Source organism: Psittacula echo (assembly GCF_963264785.1).
Source record: "Psittacula echo genome assembly, chromosome: 3".
Classification (NCBI taxonomy): Eukaryota; Metazoa; Chordata; class Aves; order Psittaciformes; family Psittacidae; genus Psittacula; species Psittacula echo.
The window spans coordinates 45,478,548-45,499,794 of record NC_137736.1 but is presented as its reverse complement, the minus strand read 5'-3'; the positions used below and the strand labels follow the sequence as shown (position 1 = coordinate 45,499,794).

Genomic DNA, 21,247 nt, shown 5'->3' with positions numbered 1-21,247 from the left:
TGGCAGAGGACAGCTCCTGTGCAGAAACCATGCGGTTGAGAAACATGCCTGCAAAGCCTTCTTTGCCCAAAGTACAAATGTTCACAGAAGTTACAGTGCCAGCTTTTAAAGCACAACCTTAGCGCATGGTCACTTCTGCCTTAAGCTGAGTCCCAAAGTGCATCCTCTGCTGTGGTAAGATAGATATGGTTTTAGTGTCTCCCTCATGAAGAGTGTTTGATTTACAAGCACAAAGAAGGGCTTGTTGGGAGATGGCGAACTGTGTTCTGAAGTTTCTCTTTTCTGTGATGATCTCCCATTTTCTTGGGAGTGGATGTTGTGGGAGGGCTGGTGGCTCTCTGCCACTAGTTTCAGTATAATGATCCTGTAGTCCTGTGTAATTAAAGAGGGGATTAAGTTCATTTAGTAGATGGTTTGGACTAGGAGCATGACAACTGCTGTAAATAATTACACACCCCAAACCCATTTCTTACAGAGAAAAGACTAAGGTAAATAAACTTCAGTGGTCTCAAATTAGCATTGGCAAATATATCCCTTCTCCCATCTCTTCTCCTTGTGGACAGATCAGCATGGGAGCCAAACTGGGGGTCTGGGAGGAGAGTTGGTGAGGAGAGGGTGTGTTAGAAAGATTTTTATGTGTGCAGCTGAGGGGTTTTCCGCATCCTACTCCATCATCATTTGTGGTAGAAAATGGTCCACCCTTTGACAGAAATTAGCCCTTCCCGTCATCAATTGAACAATGTGGGAGCACCCTGTGTTATAACTCTGTGATGTGGTTAGGGTGAGGAGTACCTTCAGAAGTCCCGTCTTTCCTTTGCAGGAATACTAAGCTCAATTCAGTGCAATTGCTTGCTTATTCCTTTATAAAAGCAAAAGAAAATATCTTTCAAAAAACTATTATTCTTTGCATACGTGAGGAAAGCAAATGTATCATAGAAATGGCAAATCATTGATGGTACTATATTATATTGCAATTGAACATTAAATTAGGATATTCTCTAGTGCTGTTTCAGTAACATTAGTATATTTGAAGGATTTTCTAGTACTGTTTTTTAATATTTCTGCATAATTATTTCTGTCTCTGCTGCACAGCTGAGGAACGTAATTTAAGTTTAAAGGATTGACTCTTAAATGGAAGTTTACATCTTGACTTTAAAAGGGCAACAGGCACTGGGCAGAGTAGCATTATATTCTCTAGTCTGTGATTCTAGTGGTTATTTTCTGCTAACAAGAATAAAAATAAAGCAATGAACATGTTTCCTTCACAGAAACCAACAAAAGCATTTTGGTGTCATACTGTGTCCATACTATGTACTAATCCTAGTTGCAAGCCCTCTTGTCTAACGTGATCTTAGGACTTGGTGTGAGTACAGTCATAAGGGGACAGATCCCTGACCATCAGATCTACTAAGAGAACCATCTGATCTACTGAAAGTGATGGACTGCTTTGAGAGTCAGTCTTCCAGACTAGGTTTTTTTCTTCATTTTGAGATGTTTTTCAGCTAAAAGATCAGTCATAATTTTGCTCTTCTTTTGTTCCATTTTTATGCACTTTAGAAACAGAACACGCCATACATTTAAAAATTAATGAGTGGGTGTATTTCTACCTTAATTATTAGGAATGGTTAAGTTTTGAAGCAGAAGAGCAGTCTTGCTGTTCTCGGTACTTCATGTTCAGATGCAAAGCTAACTTTCTCGTCTTTTTTTTTTTTTTTTTCCCTCAATGCAGAACTATGGTTTGGAAACAGAAAATCTAAAAACCCTTTCTCACAAACTGAATGCATCTGCCAAAAATCTGCAGAACTTCATCACTGGGAGGAGGAGGAGTGGTCACTACGATGGAAGGACCAGCCGCAAATTACCAAATGATTTTCTGACATCGGTAGTGGATCTGATTGGAGCAGCTAAAAGTCTGCTGGCTTGGTTGGACAGGTAAAATGTCCCAAATGTGTTACAAGTGACCAGATCATGCACACTCACAAACCCCAACTTCTTTACAAAATATAATGTAGACACTGAAATGGAAGCAGAATTCATTTATAAATTCTGAGAGGACGTTTGTAGCAATTTTTTCTTGTTAAGTCACCATGCCATTCAGATAGCATTTCACTACAGTACTTCTAAATACACTGCAACACTACACATATCTGGAAATACAGTAGAGAAACAGAATGACATCATTAGGTTATACATCACAGAATCATAGCATCAACTAGGTTAGAAAAGACCTTTAAGATCATCAAGTACAGCCGTTACCCAGGACTGCCAAGACCACCACTAAACCATGTCACTAAGAAAAAGCTTCACCTGCAAAGGTTTTGAACACTTCCAGGGGCACTCAGATTCATTGCTCTGAGAGTATCAAATTCACAAAAATATGATAGTAATTTCCATTATATAGGTGTCAATATATACTTAAAATGTGTGTGTGTGTATCATGCATGTTGCATTTTAGGCTTTTTAAGTGGCAGTGAGATACCTCTGAAACTGTAAATGCAAATGGAACTTATACTTTTGCCTCTATTACCTAGGAAGTCTGTGGGACCACAACTTAAGTGCTCTCCTTTTCTGTATCTATAGTGACATTTTTCTAATGATAACAAGAGTAATAATGCAAGTTTTTAAGATGATCATTGAAACCCCTGAAGTGGTTAAAATTAGCCTATCTCTATGTCTTGCAAAATGCATCACCATGATTTTTATCATTAAAATAAAATGCTTATCTTGATTTAAAGCTGTATCTTTTTTTTTTGTATCCAGCAACTGAAGTTTTGTTCGAGTATGCTCTTCGTGAAATTTGCAAAATTCGACAGAATTACTTGGATTTATTGCTGTGGGTTTTGTTGTGTTTCATTTTCCTGAGGCAAACTGTATTCTGTCCCATAAGTGATTTCCATTTGAAAGGTTTAAGTGAGGCATGAATCTTTTCCATTTCTTAAGCTGAACTGCAAAATCTTTGTTTTCTTTATTAGACTGCAGGTACCACTGCTACTTCTCCTTCCTTTCAAGCCTTCCCCAAGTTTCGAAACCAGAGCACCTAAGTTGGGTTCCTAAATTGCTATTTATATGTTTAGCATTAGATGTGCGGAGAAGCAATACAATCTCACGGAAGGAGTTTAGTATTGAGACTTGAAAAATTCTGAATATATTTTTAGTTCTGCCTCTAGCCTAATTTTGTTACTGGGAAGACCTGTAGGCTTCACATTTTATCCCTGCAAATATTTTTTGGCAGAGAACAGCATATCATTCTGGGCTTTAAAACAGAAGGAATGGTAGAAAACCATGGGGATTTTTGCATAGGCAGATGAGCGTTTGCCACTTCTTTCTATTCTTCTGGTATTAAGAAGTAAACTTTCACACATGTGAGCACATACACACACACACACATATATGTATACTTCTAACACATTGAAAAACAATGTGGTTTTGGCATCAGTATGAATTTAGTAGCTGAACTTCAGGACTTCTTAGTATTAAAAGACAAATCCAGACTGTAAAATTAGTTTGTAGCTCAGGAGTGTCCAGATAAGGCTTCGTAAAAGTGATATTTTAAATTCTCTCAGATTTCTAGGAAAGTCCGTTGAAGATCTGTGTAGCTTAAACACCTCGTTCTGGCAAATCCCTCCCTCCCGTCCCACCCCCCCTCATAAACCAGACTTTTCTTATTTATGAACATGTGAGCATTTTGGTTAGGTTTTCTATTCCTTGTTTGTGAAGCCCCAGGTTAGGATGAAGGCTGGCCAATGACTTCATTTTCCTCAGGAAGCGGAGCATCTGGAGATCAACAGGATTTTGCCTGTTGTATTCCTTCTAAGAAGCTATTGGGGCCACTAGAGGGAGATAGAAAGATTGTAAAAATAAAATATTTAAAGTCAGGAACTTGGATTTAATTTTATTCTTCACAACCATTATTATTAAATCTGGGTCCCAAATCTTAGTATTTTGATTGGTTTTACCACCAGTCCTATCTCTAAGGTGCAAGAGAGGGGAAAGCATGCCATTAGGAGGAATAAAGTGGCTATTAGGGTTATTCACCCCATTGTGCTAGTCATACTAAGCTGCCCTTATGCAGTGTTTTTCAGGTCATGTCAGGAAAAAGCAGCTAGCGGCAGTTCCAGCTTGCATAGAAATACAATAATGTGGCTTTTATGTGTAGGGAATGGTGGTGACTCCATATGACTTGTGCTTCTCTTGCTGCTCTAGTGAATTCTTTTTTGCAATGTTTTTATAGAGTGCTTAAAATTTGTAAGAACCTTGTTAAGCCAGGCACAATTGTCAAAAGGAGTGCAAGAGTCATGATTTGCTGAGTTACTTTCACCATGGCTCTTGCAGTCCTACTGTGCAGGGCCAATCCAAGGACGCTGTTTGTTCCAGGTCTATGCCTGGAGCAGTCCTACTTCCAGATGTATGTCAGAGATTGAGTTTAACTGAAAATTAGGGTAGCTTTTGTCACCAGGCTTTAAAAGTCTTCTGATTTAGTTTCATTTAGAAACTGGAAAACTTTGTGGAGAATTCTAGCTATTTTTAAAACAGGTTGGCTGATGATTTTGAGGAACATGAAATAGCTCTCCAATAACATTCTGTAAAGAAACTGTCATCACACTAGATGATTATGTCCTTAAATTTTTTAAACTAATTTTAACTTCCTGTTACTTTCTCAGCCCATAAAATTTGTACTCTCTTCCAGAAGACTTAAATCCTTTAAGTACTCCATTTTCCCCCTTCAAATCCCACTGTACATTGTGGTTTTCTTTCATGGGACAGCTAGATTTAAGGTAGAGCTTCTTACTACAGTCTTAACAGGGAACAACTGTAATGCGCTTTGTGGAAGAGGAGGGATCCTGAAAGAATCTGACATGGGGTGACATTTGGTGGCAGGGGCATGAGCTTTGTCTCCTTGCATGAGCATCTTGTCTCCTTGCTCTGCCAGCCCACAGCTTGTTTGCATCCCTTGCTTCTGCTGGTTCCATCTTCCCTGTTGCTCTTGGTTTGATATGTTGTCTTCATTCACCTCCAACACACTCCTGTAGTTTTGCCAGCCAAACACCCTGGAAATCTGTATTTGCTATTGACTGCACTAAGCAAAAAAAATTTCTTAGTTATGCTTTTGCCCTTCCTGCTTGGGCTGTGTTACCTGAAGCAAGGGCTCCTCATACCATGTGTCTTGTGCAGCACCAGGAAGAATGGTTTGGATCTTAGCAAATAGTAGCAATAAATGCAGACTTAGAGTCTAGGAGTGAGGAAGGGATTGTTGTTCTTAGGGCTTTAATCAAGTCTCCATTAAAGACACAACTAAGAAAATGTGGTAGTTTATTTTTCAATTAAGAATTTAAGAAAATAGAATAAACTCCCCATGAGATAACTACTACAGCATTTTGCGTCTTGTTGTGTCACAGATTTTAATGGTTGTGAATTAGTATTTGTCAAGGAACACTGGATTTTAGTGTACTGTTTGACTCAGCCATCTGTGTGGGCAGTGATTCAATATGTCTTTCACAGCAACTCTCCTGTATCCCTTGTTTTTCACCCTAGCACTATCCCCATTTTGGAAATAAAAAACTTAAACTGCTACTGCAGATTACACTGAAGTCTAAGTAGTAGGAACAATAAGACCTTGTGGAGACAGATTTTGTATTCAAAGCTTTCAGTACTGTGGCCACAGAAAAGCTAGCAGGCTGACAAATGTGCGCCAGTCTAATTAATTTACCACTGCTGTCTGGATACATAATACATGAACAAAATGAAACAAGGAGATGAACAAAAAACCCAACTGTAAATAGAAATTTTTGGTCATCTGAAAGATACAGGTCAACTTGCTGACAGTAATAACAAAATGTGAAATTTTTTGGCAAGTCTAGGTCTTCTTTTAGGGCCATACAGAGTGGTTGGATACAATCCTTTGGCTTCTGACCCCAGGTGGGCAAGTCATTTTGGCCTGGGCTTAAATGTGCTAATATTCTGCAAAACACTTCTATGTATACATAAATCCTATTAAGTAAGACTAAAATCTGTGTGTTAAGTTAAGGATGTTAGAATGCTTCAGTAGTTAAGTCTGGACAGAGAACAGGACCTCCAAGCCCCACTGTGGGCTGCATATACCTTTTTGATGGTGATCTGTTGTCTGCAGAGAAGTGCAGCCTGCAGTGATGTAAATACTCTTTGTTCATGTGTGAACAATTCTAGGTGTTCAGCTTCAGTGCAACCCCTTAAGCCTACTTGGTGTGAAAGCATTGTGGTAGCAGACTGCATTCCCCACTAAAAAATGGATCTCCCTCTTTTCACCATGGTGACATACACAATACGTACATTGTCTTGCACTGTAGGTAAAATGGGTTCAGTTGGATTTCTTTGTCTCATTGTTTTCAGTGAATGAGCCATGGTGGTGTTTATGGTGTGACTATTTTGTAGTTTTAAGTAAAGAGGAACATTGTTTGCAAGCCCATAACTCCTTACAAAGAAGGTGTTTCTGATTTAGAGTCTCCTTTCTAAGAGACTTTATACCATCCTGTTAGCTGTGCTTGGTTATTGCCTATCTTAATAGGGCAAACCTGTTTTGCACACAATATGGCAGGGGGAAAAAAATGAAAACCCAAACAAAAAGAAACCAAAATGTTTAGTGATTCTTTATTCATCACACAAATTATGTACTTTCTGTCAATTGGTTTTCAATCTTAAACCTGTGAATCTTATGTTTCCTTTATGCATTTCCCTTTATGTTTGCTTGAATGGTATGCCAAACCTGTAAGTGCTGCCTAAGAGTGCTATGGTACTTAACTATGGAAGAGCTGTAAATGTTTAACAGAGCACTCATTCAAAGAATTCTTTTATCCAGTGTGAATTCTACTGCATTCCTCCCTGATTCTACATAAAGCAGTTCCATTAGAAATCAAATAAAATATTTGTTTAATGAAAGCCTAAAACTATGAATTTTAGATGGATTTGGCACAAATATATATGCAGCAATATTCTACATTCAGATATCTATTTGAATTCAGATTTCCATTTGAGCTTAATGTGTTACCTTTAAAGACTCAGTTATGTCTCTGATTTGGTTCCCTCTCTCTTTAAAATATTTTTGACTATTATGTTTAATCAAGCTGCTCTGAGGATATTTTCCCATGTTGGGGTGCTAAAATAAGTATGATATTGGTCTTAAAGCCCTCAAAATGTCTATTGTTATAAAATAGCTGTGTACTAAAACTAGTAGTGAAATGTGATTAACATTTATTCTGGGGCAATGCTTTTACAAACAGCAGTCTGTGTTTGTCCAAAGTGCAACTTTTAAAGTGAAATAGTTATTTCTGTGTATCATTTTCCCCTAACTGAATGTTATGTGAAAAAGACAGATGAGGTAAAGCATCCGAGGCTGAAAAATGTTGATAATGATAATGTAGAAATACCAAGTGTATGCATCTCCTTCACAATGCACATCTTTATGTAATTGTTTAGGAAGGATTTTCCTTCATGTGCAATTGGTACTTGTGAGTATTAATAGCTATTGAATCATATTATTTCTTAATTCTGTGAGGGAATTAGCTGGGCTATGGTGATGTAGCTGTTTTTCTATCAGTCCTTTAGGGTGGCTTAATTAATTAACATTAGATAATACACTTTTTTTTTTTTTTTTCATTCTGAAAGATGTTGATACTGCTATAGATTTTAGTTAGGTCTCATTTCATAAAAGTATATACATACATGCGTGGATGTTACAGCTTGCATTATACACGTATAAACATAATCGTGTTTCAGAGGTGTTTTATTATTTATCTCAAGCACTGGTTTAAAAAAATATGAAAAGAAACAGTAGCTCTGTCATGCCTGGTGTTAGGGAAACTTTATTTCCTATAGATCAGGGACTTGAAGTTGATTGAATTTAATGTCAATTGAAACAACAACAAAAAAAGATAAAGCACCAATTGTAAGTTGGGTTTTTTTTTTCCTCTGTGAATGAGGTATTTAGAAGCTCTTTATCTCACTGGAATCTGTCTTGTCTAATGAGGTGCAGGCTCATAACGTAGGTTTGCAAAGTGGAAAAATTAAGAGGCTCCCACTTTTCCAGCTGCATGCATCATCACAAAACATGTCTGAACTTAATTATCCTTGAAGCCTGTCAGCCATTTGTGAAAGTGGTTTGAAAATGGCTAACGGCTTCAAATGTTGGAGAAAGCAGGAGAAAAGGTGAGAAAAAGGGCAAAACCAACTTGCATGTGCATGTCCGTGCACATGTGCATGTGTGCAGAAGCGCTGATGTGGATTAATCTCATTTTCTCATAATGTCAGGGTGTAAAAGGGGTAGACAAAGAATGGAAAGGGGAAACCAGCAGAGATCTGGAAGAGGAAATGAGTGGAAAGGGCATGTGGTCAGGTTATGTGTGCTATGGAGCTACAGAGGTGTTTTCACATGGGTGTTGCAAAGGAGGAGAATTACAAGGAGGTTTTGAAAGAAGAAAAAAATAAATTACAAGAGAAATTTTGTAAAGCAGGTTCCATGAATGAGGAAATGTATATTGTAAAAGGTCTTGGAAGTTACTGAGAGAGGCAGGACAATGGGACAGTGAGGTCAATGTCACAGCAGGAAGTGGGGCAACATATGGCCCCAGTCCAAGGTAGTTTTTGAGTTCTTGTTTAACTTAAAGAGCACTGAGTTGGACAGCAAATGTGTTAAAAATTGCAGTTGTCTCAAGGATTTTTCTTTACTGAAGCTTTAGGAGTTAAGGGAGACTTGAAGGTCCAAGGGACTGTGAAAGATACAGCTTTGACAGAAAAGAGTGGAACTTGGATGCTGATAGAACTAGCTCAGCCAAGGAAATGATTTTTTAAAAGTAGAGAGAAGTGGCCTAGTTAAACAAGGAATTCCTTCTACATGGTGTGTATCTGATGCCTTGAAGAAGAAAGTGTTTTAACAGCCAATTGAAAAGTTTCAGTGTATGGGAGCGTTATTTGCATTTGTACATACTGTTTCATCTGTTCAGTCAACAATATTGTGCTGTATTAAAATTGCATTTAGTGGATATTATTAGTAAAGAGGGTTTTTTTGTCAGACTGGAGTTTCACACTGTTTCTTTCATGAAATCCGATCAGTGATCCCACAGTGAAGTTTCTGTTAATATTTTGGTTGAAACTGCTGGCATGTTGCTATACAAAGTCTTGCTGGACTTTCACTGTTGAAATTGAGTCTTAGGATGTTATACCACAATGCATTCCCTTTGGTAGTAAATATTTAGAGGCCCTTACTATTTCCCCTGCTGCTTATGCAGTAGTGCTGTATAATTGTGTGTGCAGATTGCCTCCAGGGTAGTGGTGTGAACTGGGAAGGAAAAGGAATTGCAATTTTACTGGTCCAATTTGCAGCAATACCCCAGAGAGGCATCAGCAGAAACTGATGCGAGAGGTGGTTTATAAGACCAGAGACCTCCAGAGGTCTCCAGACCTACAGAGACCTCCAGAGGAGGCAGCGCAAGGACCCCTTATGTTTTCTGCAGTAGCAAAGTCCATATAACATGGACCTGTCTCCTTATCTTTCCAAGTTGTGAAGCACTTTTCAAAATATTACATATTAGTTACTGATTTTTAATAGTCTTCTCCCTCCTCTTGACACCCTTGCTGCCTGCTTCATATGCTGTTTTCAGTAAATCTTCGCTATGTAAACTTCAATGTCACAAAATGAGTAATGTCTCAGTCTCTTGGCCTATTCTTTAATGTCAACAAAGTTTATTTGGGGTGCATTTCTAACAATCTTCACTAAGAGAAATGATGGTAAAAATGTCATTGTTTTCCTCATGAATTGTGAAACCAAACTAAATTGGAAAAGTATGAAGGAAGATGATGCAGTATTAGAAGTCAAAGCCTACCAAGTGATTTTCTTTAGAGAAATGCTGGAGGCTTTGAAATGTCAATTAGATTCCAGTTGTGTAATTTGAGGATCAAATCACATTAACACCCATACTTAATGTAAAATAATACCATTTGCTGCCTTGATTCCATTCATCTTCAATAAAAGTGAGTTCATAAATGAACATGACCTTTTTAAATCAAAGTTTCAGGTAGACTTCAGAACCTCAGCAGTTACAATTTTGAAAGGAAAAATATCACTGTTTTTTGTACATCTTGGCTAATATGATTTTTTAAACACAATTATGTTTCATAACCAAGCTGTTCAGATACCTTTTATCCTTTAATATGCTCACATGTCTCCTGAACTTCAGTAATAATCTGTGTGTGTGTCTGTGGGTATGCCTGCTGTAGTGTGTACTTAGCGTGCAGTTGCCAAATACTGCATAAAACTTGGACTTTGAATTGTGATGTGTCAAATAGCTTTTGCAAGGCACCTTTTGAAACTTAACCAGATGCTTAACACTGTTGTTGGTTTTATGTTTCTTGAACTCTGCCTAGCTTCCAATTTCTGTACTTTTATTTTAAAAAGAATGTACTGCTTTTCTCCCTAGAAAATATGGGCAGAAAGTATATATTGTTGTACGATGTATTACATCAAATTAAGGCAGCTAGACTTGAGTATGCATCTTAAAGTTCATTCTATTTTACGAACCATCAGGGCTGGATTAGGAGCTCTGGAGAAAAAAGAAAGTGCTGGAACAAGCAGGCAGAGAGAGGAGTTCACATGGGTTTATTAATGGACAGTTCCAAATTTAGTGCAGAACTAAATTTTAGCCTGCACTAAAATTTCAGTAATTCTGCATATGGAAAAGAAACTTAGAAACCCGTTCAGAACCGTAAGAACTATATCTGTAGTCATCACTTGGACCTGCGTATAACAGAGTTCTTTGTACTGGAAACTTTTCTCTCAGCTTAAATGAGGAATGCATAAAACCAACCAGTGCTGTAAACCAGGTGTGTACAAATATGCATGCTCTAATAAGTGATAAAAGAAGGCAGTTGAGGAAGGAACTAATCACCCAGCTTAATTTAAAGGCAGTGACACTTAAAGTATTGTTTAGAGATCTTGGCACACTGCATGATTTATCATTAGTTTATTCAGACATTATAATCCTTGTGGTTCTGTGCCACCATTTTATATGTTTACATGTTTTATATGTTTGAAGCAGGTATGTATATTACGGAGAAATGCCATCTTTGCAATGCTAATAATGCCCATAAAAACCTCATTTGCAACACTGAGTCAAAATCTTGACTCCTCCTGAAGAAAATACCCATCCTGCCTAGTGCTTGGCTCCTTCTAAAATATAGAAAATAGGCCAACTTGACTTTATAGTTTAACATGGACTCTTAAGTACAGGAATCAGATGACTGACAGCCTCATTAACCAAACACATTTTAGCAGTATCTCTAGAAAGCAAGCATGCTTCTAGGTAGGCAAGCATTTTAAACATTCTAATGTGAAGGTTTATGGTTTAGGATACACGTAGGTGACATCTGCAAATGCTGGACCAACTTTTCACTAAGCATGTCTGATTGTAGTGCAGTGTGGGGGATGTTGGGCTGTGCCTCCAGTTTAGCTTTTGCAGCTGCTACTCAGTATTGATGGATCTCTGGCTCTGAATGTTATTCCTCTCTTTGGATAAAAATTTTACTTATTCTAGGTCCCTCCAGTACTTTTACTAGATGTTAGATCAGGTCCCAAGAATCCCAGTGAATCAGCCAAACGCTTTTCTCATCTGATTCGCATCTGGACACCGTTTGTTTCACAGGTGGAAGTGGTGCCTCTGGTTGCCTTTATGAGGGTATTCACAAACGAATGCAGAAGGCAAGGTGGGCTTTTTCTGTGGGAGTAAAGGCAGTCTAAAAGTGAACTGGAAAACTGTGAGAAATAATCATAGAATTGTTTAGGTTGAAGAAGACCTTTAAGATCATCAAATTCAACCATTAACCCAGCACTGCCAAGTCCACCACTAAACCATGTCCCTATGTGCCACGTCTAAACATCTGTAAAGTCCCTCCAGGGATGGTGACTCAACCACTTCCCTGAGCAGCTTGTTCCAATGCTTGACAAACCTTTCAGTGAAGAAATTTTTCCTAATGTCCAATTTATCCTACCCTGGAAGAACTTGAGGCCATCTCATCTCATCCTATTACTTGTTACTTGGGAGAATTTCTTAAAGAGGAACTTAAAAAACTTAAAAACTGCAAAACTAAGGAGAGATTAATATTTTCCACGGATATGTATCCTGAGTTTAACAATTTTAGTAGTACATTTTGGGTATTCTGTGTGATTTTAATCTCTCTAATGTGTTTTAAGCGCATTGTGCATCAGTGAAGCAAACAGATATATGCTAGTGCCATTCAACATTATTTTTCTTTTTTTTTGTTTTAGATCACCTTTTGCTGCTGTCACAGATTACTCAGTAACAAGAAATAATGTCATACAGCTGTGTCTGGAACTAACAACAATAGTACAACAGGTATGAGACCATCTGCTTAGCAATTTATTTTTTCCTAAATTGTAAATGGCTGTTACCTTCTTCACACAATTTTGTTACTCTGTCAGTACAATTTTCTAACACAAGTAAGGGACTATCAGTACTTAGTAAGTGCTTTATAAAAATTCTGCTTCCTGGTTTTATAGTACTAGTTTAGTTTGTGCTGTGTATAGGCTTCTGCGTATCTCAGTAGTAAGATTCATCTTGGGTTCTTTAGTCTACTATCATCACTATAAATTGGTGAAATCTAATTGATAATTTGCATATTTACTTTGTTGTGTTTTTCCATTTATTTTTAATTAACTCTCTGGTTTAACAGGTCTGTATTTTTTGGCCTTTAGCCACCTGCTCTTTAGTACAATTCATATCATCTCTACACTTGGACAGATGACACGTCCCCATGACGCTAGAATATTTTGAATACATTTTCGTGCATCCTACCTTCAAGAAATCCATAAGTAGGTTCTGAGAAGCACTTTCTTAATGGGCTGCATTTGGAAATGCAATTTAGAGAACTTTCCCTACCCTTCTGTTGTCCCTCTGTAGTTTAGGTCTGTACCTATCTTTGTCTGTTGTTCTGCTGAAACTGAAAAGTCTCTTTAGCCACAAGTTGAAACTAATGTAGATATGAAATTCTGTATAAATAACCTATAAAATAGTTCAGTTGAGCATCATCATTTACCCTTATTCATGCATTTCTGAGACCAGTCTGCTGCTAATGATTGTGAAGGGCCTTGTTACCAAATTATACCATCAGTTGACCTTGTGGTGCAGCAGTGCCCATCATACAAAGAGAAAAGAGTCCAGGAAGGATTGCCTCTGCTGGTGGTTCAACAACCACAGAGGGAAGGGACCACTGCTGCCAAGCAGAAGTTTGCACATGAGAAGTTGGAGTGGAGAAGAAGGGAGAGAGTGGGCTAGGTAGGAGCACTGAGGAGATTTTTTCAGGTTTTCAGAAGCACCACTCCAAACTGAGCAAAGCTACACTTCTCCTGTGGCCTCTTGGCATGACTTTCTGTGATGATACTCTCCCTTTTATAAAAGAAATGCATATTTCTCTGACCCTTTCATAAATGTGTGCAGTTAGATGACTAGTTGGATTTGCTTCCCACCTGAGCTGGAGAAGAGCATTGTTGTTAGTCCCCCGTGTTCAAGCTTGGGAAATGAAAGTTTCTCACTTTTCTGTATTATTGTTGTTATTATAGTTATTACTGATTTATTTTAGTGATTTGTTATTATTTTCCCTTAGTTATGGGGGAGGGGGTGGTGGTAGCGTGGAAATGGAGCGTGGGCTGTTCTCTCCCCACAGGCCACACAGTGAGGGTCCCTGTTTGCTTCCTAGATCTGGGGGCCAAAGGTCCAGTCCTGTCCTTCAGCCACCCTATGCTCCCCACTTCTCACTGTCACCTTGCCTCAAAATGGGAAGGAGGTGCCTTTGGTAGTGACTGTGGAAGAAGAGCCAGCCTTTGTTTTCTTGGCTGTCTATTGCATGATGAGTGTTTTTTATCTGTTCTCTAATGGTTTGTGTCCTTGCTGAGCTTGCCCTCTTGACATGGGGTCATAACCCCAGGAAGAAGAAGGCATCCCTTCCCCATGGCCAAATGGCTCATTTTCTACAGAATTAGCTGTGAATCACTATCTAGATTTTCAATTAAGAGGAAAAGCCACCTGATCCATTTTGATGTGTCCACTATTTGTGAGAAAGTGGGTAAAGTATCAACCGCTGCAGTATGTTCCAGGAATTAGCTCAATATCAGTTCATTTTCTTTCAAAATCATCCCTATCTATGATAATGCCAATTCACTGTGTATAGGTAAGTATTTTTCTATGTATAGTTTTAGTATGAATGAGAACAAATTTTATTATTAAATACCTTTGGAGAACAGCAGTTTCATCTTTGCCAAAACTGGCATGATTCCCCAATCAGGCAGCAGTTCAGTACATGAATCCATATTTTGAAATCAAAAAGAACATTTAGGTGCCTAAATTTAAGAATGCTTTGAAATTGAATTGGGCTGTAGTCAGAAGAACAATAGTGAAAAATTCCATTATTTATCCCAAACACATGTGGTTTGATCTCTATGTAAAACAAATGCATTCCAACATAGCATTTCAAAATGTCCTCACTGAGCTTTTGTTTTATGTGATCACTGAACGCAACTGAATGTTTCAATATCATCTTATCAAGATCTGTCTCAGAATCTGTTTTCTTTTGTATGCAAATTACTTCCCTAACTTAAAATGAGTAGTTTAAAATATTTTTTTGTTTATGAAAGACCTACAGAAGGCAGTGTTACAATTGCTTTTGTAACACTTGCCAAGAATAGGTTTTTATAAAGCTTAATAGTTTATTAAAACCATCAAACCCATGATTTTTATATTGTCTGTACATTTTCTTGTACATTTGACTTTTTTAAGGCAATTTTTTTTTTTAATACAACTTAAAAATAGAACTACAGTATTCATCTCAGTAACTGAGCACGAGCAGGATTGAAAAGTGAGGGGGTTTTTTGTTTGGTGGTTGGTTTTTTTTGTTGGGTTTTTTTGTGGTGCTTAAGTTACAGCCAACATTCAGATTTATTAACCAAAAATGTTTCTTTAGTTTAGATGGAGGAAAAAAAGCACTAAAATTTAGCTGTGTTGCTTGAATAATTATGCATGTTTTGAGGCTAATGGTAACATCAGTGTTTCTTCATAGAATTAAATGTTGTTGGGTCATCCTTCTGCCCCCCCCCCCCCATCAGTGCTAAATGGATAATGAAGAGAAAAAATGACAGAATTACAGTACTTTCTTATCTAAGAAAAGTCTAAGAAAATCTATTGAGTGCCTGTGCTTTATCCTTTAAATAATTTGAAAAGTTGGAGTTATAACATTGTCGTGGTTTAAGCCCAGGCCGTAAATCAGAACCACGAAGTCCACTTCCCCCCAACACCTTTCTTCCCCCCGCTCCTGGAGGGACAGGGAGGAGAATCAAAAGAATGCAGCTCCCATGGGTTGAGATAAGAACAGTTTAATAACTAAGGTATAACACAAATCACTACTGCTACCACTAATAGTAATAATGATAAAGGAAATAACAAGGAAGAGAATACAACCGCTCACCGACCAGTACCTCGCCCCCTCCCTGCAATGTTCCAGCCCTTCCAGGTGACTCTCAGTTCTACATCCTGGGCATGACGTGCTGTGGTATGGAATACCTCTTTGGCTAGTTTGGGTCAGGTGTCCTGTCCCTGCTTCCTCCCGGCTTCTCCTCCTCCCTGGCAGAGCATGAGACTCACAAAGTCCTTGGTCAGGGTAAACATTCTGACCAGCAACTGAAAACATCGGCTTTATCAGTATTATTCCCAGGCTGAAAGTCAAAACCACAGCGCTGCACCAGCTACTAAGAAGGAGAAAAACTGACTGCTGCTGCTGAACCCAGGACATCTACTTAGAGACAGACTTTAGAATAAAGTACAGAATGACACATACTGTGTTTTAACCATTTTGTTTCTTATGCGTGTTGCACAAAGCCCAGGACCCAACTGGCAGACCAGCATGCGGTGGATATTTGCCAGTGGAAGCAGGTCCCTCAGAGCACTGCGAGTTACTGTTGTAACCTTCTTTACATCCACACTAATCGTCTGCTTTTATGTAGCTGTTACATTTTGGCTCAGGAGATTTTTTTTCTCTCCCTTAGGACCTTAGGTTATTGTTTCATAGGCACTTTCTGCAGGTTTTCACTTTTAATACCATCCTTGCTGATGGCTTATTTGATTCAGGGCATGCATTCTTGCTTCATTTTTATAATCAACTCTTCCCTTGCAGCAGAACACTGAAGAAAAAAGATTTAAATAATTCTATGACTCTATCATGATTTTTGCTACCATTCCCTTGCACTCTCTGCCTTTCTGTCCTACACCTGTCTATCTCTCCATAGGAACCAGAGACAAGCATTATCTTTCTTCTCTTTTTATACTGTAATAAGTAAAAATGGCCTGTTCCTTCTTCATGGTACAAGATAGTTGTTAAAGGCATATGGGTGTAGAGGATAAGAGGTGTGTTTTGGGTTCTGCATTTTTCCTTTTTGGTTCATTCATGAATTTAGATTTGTGTTCCAGAATTGTTCCAGTCATAACTGGCATGTAAGGAAGAACATGGGTGACTCCATGTCTTCATGGTGTTCATGAGTTTCTTGCTGTTGACTTAGTTGGGGTGTTCAGCTTCAAAGGGTGACAGGAACTTGTCCTTTTAAGTGTGCTTGTTTCATTTTAGAAAGGTAGTAGTAGACAACTGTAAGGAAGAGAAGATTTATTGCTTTCTCAGGCATTTTGTAGGTAGCTTTTATTATCATTCTCAATGCTCTTATTCCTCAGGAGCCCATTACGGTGTCACTAAAGAAGCTGTCTTCTTTAGAATTAAAGCCCTGGAAATCTTGGGAATATTCAAAAAATCTGATTTTATCTCGATTTTGTAAGTTATCAGACATGTAAAGAAAACTTTACTGCTGAGCACTGTCATTATTGCAGTTTAGTAGTGATCATTAGTAGTACTGGCCACATGTTTTTTACTTTCCTTAATTAGGTTTCACAATTATTTGCTGTATTTATTTAGTTTTAAAACCACTGAAGTTTATCTCACAGCTTTAGGGTCTTGTGGGATTTCCTTAGGAAGATAGTCCAGCAGAAGCATAACTGTAGGCTTGTAAATACTCTTTTATAAAAGCTTCACTGCAATTACTTCTCTTGCTAAACACCTTTTTGAAGGACTACATGGTGGAAGCAATTCTGTGTAACAGGGATGGAGATGGAGAACAGTCACTTGGCTGACATGGATCTGGCTTGCACTGTTGTTACAGAACATAATTCTGACATCATCTGTGTCACAGCAGTATTTTGGTGTAAACTCAGATTCTGGATAACATGGGGTGAGAACCTGAGTGATGCAGTTTGGGAGGTGGTGGCCTGGATGGAAGACAGCTAGGAAAGACCAAGACAGCTGTTCACAAATACTCTGTCTGGACGCATAGGCACCTGCGATTTTGAGCTAAAAGCTGTAATATAGAGCACATACAGAAGTGCCCTGTGCACTGCCTCAGCTGAATGATTTGAAGCTTATTCCCCATTTAAAGATGGTTGAGATTTGTAAAATTGTCTATATACTCCATGCCCTGATGGACTTACTTCCCAGTCTTTGTTGGGCTTCTAGCAGGGTAATCTGTGTTGGGCTTTTAGCCATTGTTGTCTTTCAGATAAAAGATACTGAAAAGGATCACAAATTATTTCTTCAGTAATTCACTGTTTTGTATAACATTGTGGTTTTTATAGTCAAATGTCGGTAATGTAATGGATGTTTCAAATATTAAGTCTCGCTGAAAAGCTAAGTGAACGCTGGTTTTCCAGTTATAACAATGAAAAGGAAATCTACTTTCTTAGCTCCCTGCTCCGACTCAGAATCCAAATGCAGCAATATAAAATGGCTCTATTCATTTGGTAAGGACAATATCAAATATGTGAATACAGAAGAATAATGAGTATCTTTAGTACTACTGTTACAAAGTATTTCTCATAAACTCTTTTCTATCACAATTCCTCACTTTTGTTTTTAAGTCCTAGTTATTAAGGAGTTTAAGGACTGACTAAATATAGCTTAAAAATTTTGAATTTTAGGTCATACCAAGTAGCTAATTATCTCAGGTATCTTTAGCTAATAAACTGGCTTTAATAGTTTAGTGGTGTGAATGTTTAATTGGTTCCTCATTAGAGCTGCTTTGCACTTCCAGATTGTTGTGATTTTTCAAAGCAACACGTGTTTGATGAAAACAGTTATGCATTAAATTCTAAACTTTTTAATTTAAATTTTTAACATTATTCCTTCCGCTCCAACTTTATTATCAAATGCTTACATGAAATTCTTTGTTAACCTACGGTGGTAATAATCTCTCCCTTGCATCATTCCCCTGCTCCCCTTCCCCCTGCTTCGACTACTCCTTCTTCTTAATGAAAATACTTCACGGTGAGGAGGCCACATTCTTGGAATTTAGAATATATATGTGCATAGTACACTGTTTATGCAAAATACCCCATTTCTGATAGGTGTAAAAGTAGAGCAGTGAGTGTACAAGTGGGTAGCTGAAGAGATACAGTGAAAAGTTAAAAACAGCACAAAAAAAAGCCTCCTTTGAAAACAATACCCAGGCAATATCTGCCTATAGTACGTGGAGTTTAAGTGATATTCATATGAGAGTGTTATAACTCATTGCAAGTAACACTGACAGAAATTTAGACTTACCTTGTATCCTTCAAGCATTGCTCTTATGCAGAATTTTCTGTTCCATAAGGTTCAAAGCAGTGCTCAAATGTAGCAGCGTTTCAGGATATATATTGTTGTGTGCAGTTGTTTTCTTCACATTTAGAAAGTCCATGTATAATGTATAAGGTAAAATATAATTTAAAATATTGTTGGAAATATGAAACTGTTTTTTGTTTACAAGAAGCTATATCAAAGTAGTTTCAATTTATGCTCTTTAGCAAAGGTTTTCTCTTTTTCATTGCAGAGTAGCTTATTTCTCTATAGCACACTTATGGAAGATTTCGATATAATTTCATGTAATGTAAAAAAGCGCCTAAGGTGCTTAACACTGATGTCTTTTTCTGATTCTGGTAGTTTATTTCTGCTAGTTTATTATACTTTTTTTTTTTTTCCCCTTGAAATGACTTACTTGGAGATATAGTGTTGTCTTTTGATATAAGTTTTTAAGTCCTTCCTGAAATGGATTAGGCATGGACCAGCTCAAAGGTTGAAACATCAATAATAGTCTACAGGGATATGAACCACTACCAGAAATCATTTGATGCCTCATTAGTTGTCATTGAGATGTATGCTGTAAAGAGGTTTGTTGTTCCTAAACTTGTGTAGCCCGTGATACGACATTTTTGAAGCATCTTATGAAGCCACTGCATACTTTAATAAAAAATCCACCCTGTAAAGTCCTGTGAATTTGTTAGCTCTGTTTTCTTTTCCATTCTTAGAGAAAGTAGTTTCTTTTCTGGAGTGGATGGAAGGAAAAAAAAAGGATGGGGGCGTGAGGGGAGGCTGCTGAGTACATAAGAAGCTTAGTGACCAGACAGCAAAAGTGGGTTGGTGTTGGCTTGTTTGGGTTGTTTGGATTTTTTTTCCTGTTTGGTTATTTTTCTTCCAGATTAACAAATGACAGCCTCTGAACATGGGGAAAACTGAAACACAAAGCAGAATAATGTGGGGAAAAGAGTAATTGTTTTGATAGAGCATATGCTGGTACATCAATGCAGCTGTTAAATTTTTCCAAGAAAAGGAGACTGAATGGGCCCAGGTGACAGTGAAAGAGTCAGGGACTGTTGAGTTAATTTGCGGACTCATGGAAGCACTTGCACAAAGTAGCAGAAAGTTGGTGGAAACTGAGATAAATTGTAGACAGGGGAAAAGTGTGTTTTAATATCTTATATGTTTCCTTTAAGTAAAACTTTATATTCTTAGACTGATTGTTGTGGGCGCTGTGTCAGTCCATGAGTGCTGAGTGGCATCACATTTTCCAGTTGAATGAGGGCAGACAGAGGACATGCCATGCTTCCTGTGTAATTCTTTATAAATGCTGAATTTAATTATTAATGATGATGGATTAAGATAACTTTGGTTTTGGTTGTGTCAGTAGAAATGAAGACTGAGACTCGATGTTTCTTTTAGTTTGGGAGCTGATTTCCCTTTCCAAAGACAGAATAGTCTCTGTCACCAGGTGCAGTGAAGCAAAATTTCACTTCAGTATAGTGAAGTACAGAACCTATGTGTTGCTGAGTAGCTAGTAGAAGCCTTGACCATGAAAACGTGTAGGGTCTATATTTCAGTATTTCAGGTATGTGTGTGTTTATTTAAATCCATTAAAAATACATCAAGAATTTCAGATGATTCAATATGGAACATTTAAGTCATAGCTGAGACTGAAATGCCATCTACCTATGTATAATTACCTTTTCTCAAGTTCAGTTACTTTTATTTCATCTGTTTACAGAATAACCACCCAGGCACTATATGGAACATGAAATATTTTGCTGCAATTCTGTTTTATAAACCAGAATTCTTTAAATGACAGTACTAGAGGAAAAGCAGAAGTGAAAAATTAAGAAGTTATTTACCTCTAAATGGTCTTGGAAGTGACATTGAAAACTTAAGAACTGCACAATACGTCGTGCTACAAAACTTATGTTGCATGTCAGTAATAAAAGCTTGAGTTTTGAATGCATGACACTTATTTTTCTGAATTATGTGTATGGAAAAAAAGGGTGTCTTGACTTTGGTTTTTCTGCTTTGGGTGAAACGTTTTTGCCTATTTCCAACTTCTCATCTGTTGATAGTTTCAGTGGATTTTATTCTTACCTGCTGAGAATGTTGCTGTGTAGAAAAATCACCCGAAAAGCTGAAATTCAATTTAGACCATGTAAGCGCTTAGGTTCTAGCAGGATATATGAGCACGTATCAGTATGATTTTAGTCAGTGCTAAAATACTTGCTGTGATTTCTGACCTAATGGTATATCAGCTCATTTTAGAAATGGCATAGCAGGAAGAAGTGTTTCTATATGCAAATTAGAACTAATAAGCAAGCAGATCCTGAAGGAAAGCAAGATGATGTCTTTTACAGAAAGGAGGATAGAAATAATTGGAAATGGAAAATAACTTCAGAAGCGTAGAAAAGAGCTTAGTGTACACATTGCATCTCTTTTAATCCAGCAGGCAATTTTTCCCAGTAGTTGCTTGATCTGTGGATGATTTATGTAAGTTGTGTTAAATTTTTACATGAAGTATTCTGTTACTATGGTGATAGGTGCCACTCCATGCAGA

At 37.7% G+C, this 21,247-nt stretch overlaps 1 protein-coding gene across 4 annotated transcripts in view; it reads left to right on the top strand.

The window, feature by feature from the left end:
• Positions 1-21,247, top strand: part of CNKSR2 (connector enhancer of kinase suppressor of Ras 2) — a gene marked incomplete at both ends in the record, with an annotated part of 218,763 nt that overhangs the window by 49,228 nt on the left and 148,288 nt on the right. For all 4 annotated transcript variants that reach the window (XM_080614176.1, XM_080614175.1, XM_080614174.1 and 1 more), the window contains 2 exons: positions 1,730-1,932; positions 12,290-12,377. In XM_080614176.1, coding sequence (XP_080470302.1) covers positions 1,730-1,932; positions 12,290-12,377 — 291 coding nt within the window. The remainder of the gene's footprint in view (positions 1-1,729; positions 1,933-12,289; positions 12,378-21,247) is intronic.